The sequence below is a fragment of the Argentina anserina genome, chromosome 6 (assembly GCF_933775445.1).
Source record: "Argentina anserina chromosome 6, drPotAnse1.1, whole genome shotgun sequence".
Lineage (NCBI taxonomy): Eukaryota > Viridiplantae > Streptophyta > Magnoliopsida > Rosales > Rosaceae > Argentina > Argentina anserina.
Window position 1 is genome coordinate 15998877 of NC_065877.1, and position 3433 is coordinate 16002309.

General features: G+C 38.7%; 1 protein-coding gene across 1 annotated transcript; it reads right to left on the reverse strand.

Moving 5' to 3' along the window:
• Nucleotides 1-1040: 1040 nt before the first annotated feature.
• Nucleotides 1041-3047, reverse strand: LOC126799895 (uncharacterized). Its single transcript, XM_050527156.1, has 4 exons — nucleotides 2967-3047; nucleotides 2083-2180; nucleotides 1541-1989; nucleotides 1041-1440 (listed from the first exon to the last, which is right to left on the reverse strand). Exons 2-4 carry the CDS (start codon nucleotides 2138-2140, stop codon nucleotides 1264-1266), a joined length of 684 nt encoding a protein of 227 aa, XP_050383113.1. The 5' UTR covers nucleotides 2141-2180; nucleotides 2967-3047; the 3' UTR covers nucleotides 1041-1263.
• Nucleotides 3048-3433: the final 386 nt, after the last annotated feature.

A 3433-nucleotide genomic window follows, 5' to 3' on the forward strand; every position in this document is an offset into this window, starting at 1 on the left:
CAAAATTTCTGCAGTATTGATGATTCAGTTCGTTCTGTATCGCTTGTTTTTGCTAGTCTGGGCAGCTTATTTGGTATGTACTTGCTCTCTCCGCACCTTAGACGGTTTATACAATTTGTTTCATTTGGTAAGTTCATGTTATTCCAACAGTCTAACTATGCTAACATATGAAAACCCATCTGATTATAGGCAACGTATTGAATTGCCATCAGTGGTGGCTGGTGGCTGGTCTCTAGTTCTCAGATTGGCAAACTTGCAGCTCTGTTCCTAGCTTTGCCTTGCCGTCTTTAGGCAAGACAAAGCTATAAGTTTTCTCAGAGTAAAACATGAACGAAAGGAAAAAGACACCGGTCAACTGGAGGCAAACAAAGACGATCCAGTTGCCTGGCACTCAGCCCCAACTAATTTCTAAGAGCAATATGTTGCCTGTTTTGTTGATTATAGAAATGAAAAAATGTACTGAAGGAACTCAAGGAAGTGATTGGGACTTGCTCACCTAGTATATTTGACCTCATTGTTACTAGGTACTTACTATCAGGTTCCTGGGGGTCGGTCTGAAGGGAGATTCGGAGTTTAAAGTTTCTGACTTTCTGCAAGTTGAAGGACTCAGGTATCCGGCAGTTTCTACAAGTTGAAGGACTCAGATATCCGGCAGTCTCTACAAGTTGAAGGACTCAGATATCCGGCAGTCTCTACAAGTTGAAGGACTCAGATATCCGGGGGTCTGATGAAAGGAGAGTTAACAGTTTTCTTCAAGTTGTAATCACACTGTTCACTGAAGAAGTGAAAACCACTCGGGGCATGTTCACTGAAGAAGTGAAAACCACTCGGGGCATGATAAAACAAGTAAAGTTTAACCGTAATCACATCACATTCACTCATTCAGGCTACAGAAAATATGGAGGATTACAAAGTACTCGTCACCAAAAATCAAATCGTCCACATACCACTCACAACGAACATGTAATTGTGGCGAAAACAAGAGAAATGCTACTTTAACAAGAAGAAAGAAAAACTAAAAACAGGCTAAAAACATATAATTCACAATGAACATGCAATATTGTGGCGAAGAAAAAAGACATATTAATAAATCCAAATCCTCTAGAATGACACTGGCTACATCAATCTCACATGGACTAGATGTTCAGTCACGATGGACCAAAAATCCTAAAAAATATAAAAACAAAAAACAAACCTCTACGAATGATTCTGGCTGCACCAGTTTCAAGTGGATTGATAATCACATAGGAAGGTACAGGGGAATCAGTGCCTTAGAAACTGAGGTGTTTCCATCACCTGAAAATCACAGTCGTCCCAAATCCAAGTGGACTTTGTATGATTTGGTGACAAGGGAGTCTTACAATGAGGTGAAGCGGGGTCCTGCTTGATAGACAGCTCAGACATCTCTTTCAGCTCCAAGTACCTCATAGGACTCTCCGGCTGAATAATAAAAAAATGTAAAAACAGCAAACGTTGTTTAGAAATATATGTACTGACAAAAATAACTGCTGGAAATGAAAAGAAGGAATTGAATAATCACCTCAACTTTACGAAGCTGAGAAGCTTCACATGGAGATAGAAGCTTCATGGACGAATCTGATCCTTGCATCATCATAAGAATATCCACCTGATCCATGAGATTAGCATTTCGCATAGATTTGATGCACTGCTGATGGTCATGCAGGAAACCTTCTTCCTCAAAACCACAAGGAGGTGGTTGTGCCACAATACTTGACTTCTTATGGGCTACTGGTTTGAATGTGTTAGACACATCAGATAGTGCCTTCCGGCCACGAGTCTGTGCCCTAGAAAGGCCTCTCTTGTTGCTTGCATCAGCAATAATCTCAGGAACATGGCTAAGAACAGGCTTCTTTGATACCTTGGTAAGGTCAGGCTTCCCTGTATTCGATACATCTCCTAGAGGTTTCCTTCCACCAAACCCCACTTTCTTCTGCATTTTTACACCACCCTTTCTCACAGCAGAGTCTCCTGTTGTAAATGATATAATTAAAATTAGACCAGAATAACCTGACAATAAGTTTAGATCTAAAAGAACGACATAGCCAAATAACCAATAAGTACCATTAGAGTGAACACTGAGGTTCTGATCTTGAAACAAACGACCAACTTTTGATGCCATCTGTGCTTTCTTTAGCCAATTCAATTTGTTGTTTGGTTATCTGCATTAGCAATTGAAAACAAACTATTAAACCACGGAATATGATGCACAACACTTGTCTAGCACCTCCCTTCTTAGCTTGATTCTTGCAAATCTTGCTTAACCTCCCTTCTTAACTTGTTTCTTGCAAATCTTGCTTATATATGCAACAACAAAATATCCATTCAAAGTTCCAACCTAACTAAAACATACACTACACGTTTCAAATTTGAACACATCAAACCAATTTATATGACAAAAGAACATACATTATGTTCTTGATTACTCCCAAACCAAAAGGCACAAGATCCACACATGTTTATTAGAAATACACCAAAGTTCTGACCGTAAGTTCATAGTTACCGGTTCAATACCAATTTATACCATAAAGTTGAACACAGATTACAACAATTCAAAATATAACCTAGACCAAATTCTTCATTACTTTAAGGCCAAGAACCCTACACCAGAAAATTCTTTATTATACCAACATTTCAATCATGCCCATAGTTCTACAACCCTAAACAATCACAGTTCATAATCAGAACCCTAATTACAAACCCAATTTCAGAAACCTATAACAAAAGATACCATCTTTGTCAAGAATTTTGACTCTTGATGTTCGTTTACGGAAACCCATTTTATTGAACCCTGAAAACAACCAAATTCACATCTCAATTGTGGAAAAATTTCTGGAATAGATTCAAACCCAACTTATATGAGTCATATTTTCAATGAGTGAAAAGAAGAACTGGAATTACAAGAGAAAACCCTGACAAGATTGAGAGAGAGATTGGGGAAAACTCACCGGATGAGATTAGAAGCAAAGAATGCGACGAATGTGGGTTTGTTTCTTGAATTGAAGTTTCTGAGAGTTTCTTTTGATTTTGGAGTTTCTGTTTCTCACTAGTCTCTATATAGCAACTGATGGGGTGCCAACGGTAACTTGCGGTTAATTACGGTACTGCACCTCTATCAGCATATAATTGCGACAGTGGCATACATCTAATCGTACCGTGTTTTGTTTTGTTTTGTTTTGTTTTTTTAGGAGGCATTATCACGTGAAACTACTAGCAACAAAGCGCGTGCTGTGTGTGCAAATAATTTTAAAAATATATATTTAGCGGAGAAAAACGTGAAACGAAATGTCGGTTGATCATTCGGATGTCATAATCGGCTAGGAGAGACCGAGAGAGAGTCATCAGCTTGGTCTGAGAGTTTACATGCTTCGGTCTTTTTCATTGGACCTGGTGGTGAAGGTTTCATCAGGGTTAG

Excerpts from the sequence above, each read along its gene's own strand:
- LOC126799895 (XM_050527156.1), bottom strand. The coding sequence starts at position 2,140 with ATGGCATCAAAAGTTGGTCGTTTGTTTCAAGATCAGAACCTCAGTGTT. Across the intron at positions 1,990-2,082 it reads CCTCAGTGTTCACTCTAATG|GAGACTCTGCTGTGAGAAAG; the intron begins GTACTTATTGGT and ends CATTTACAACAG. Across the intron at positions 1,441-1,540 it reads CTCAGCTTCGTAAAGTTGAG|CCGGAGAGTCCTATGAGGTA; the intron begins GTGATTATTCAA and ends TTTATTATTCAG.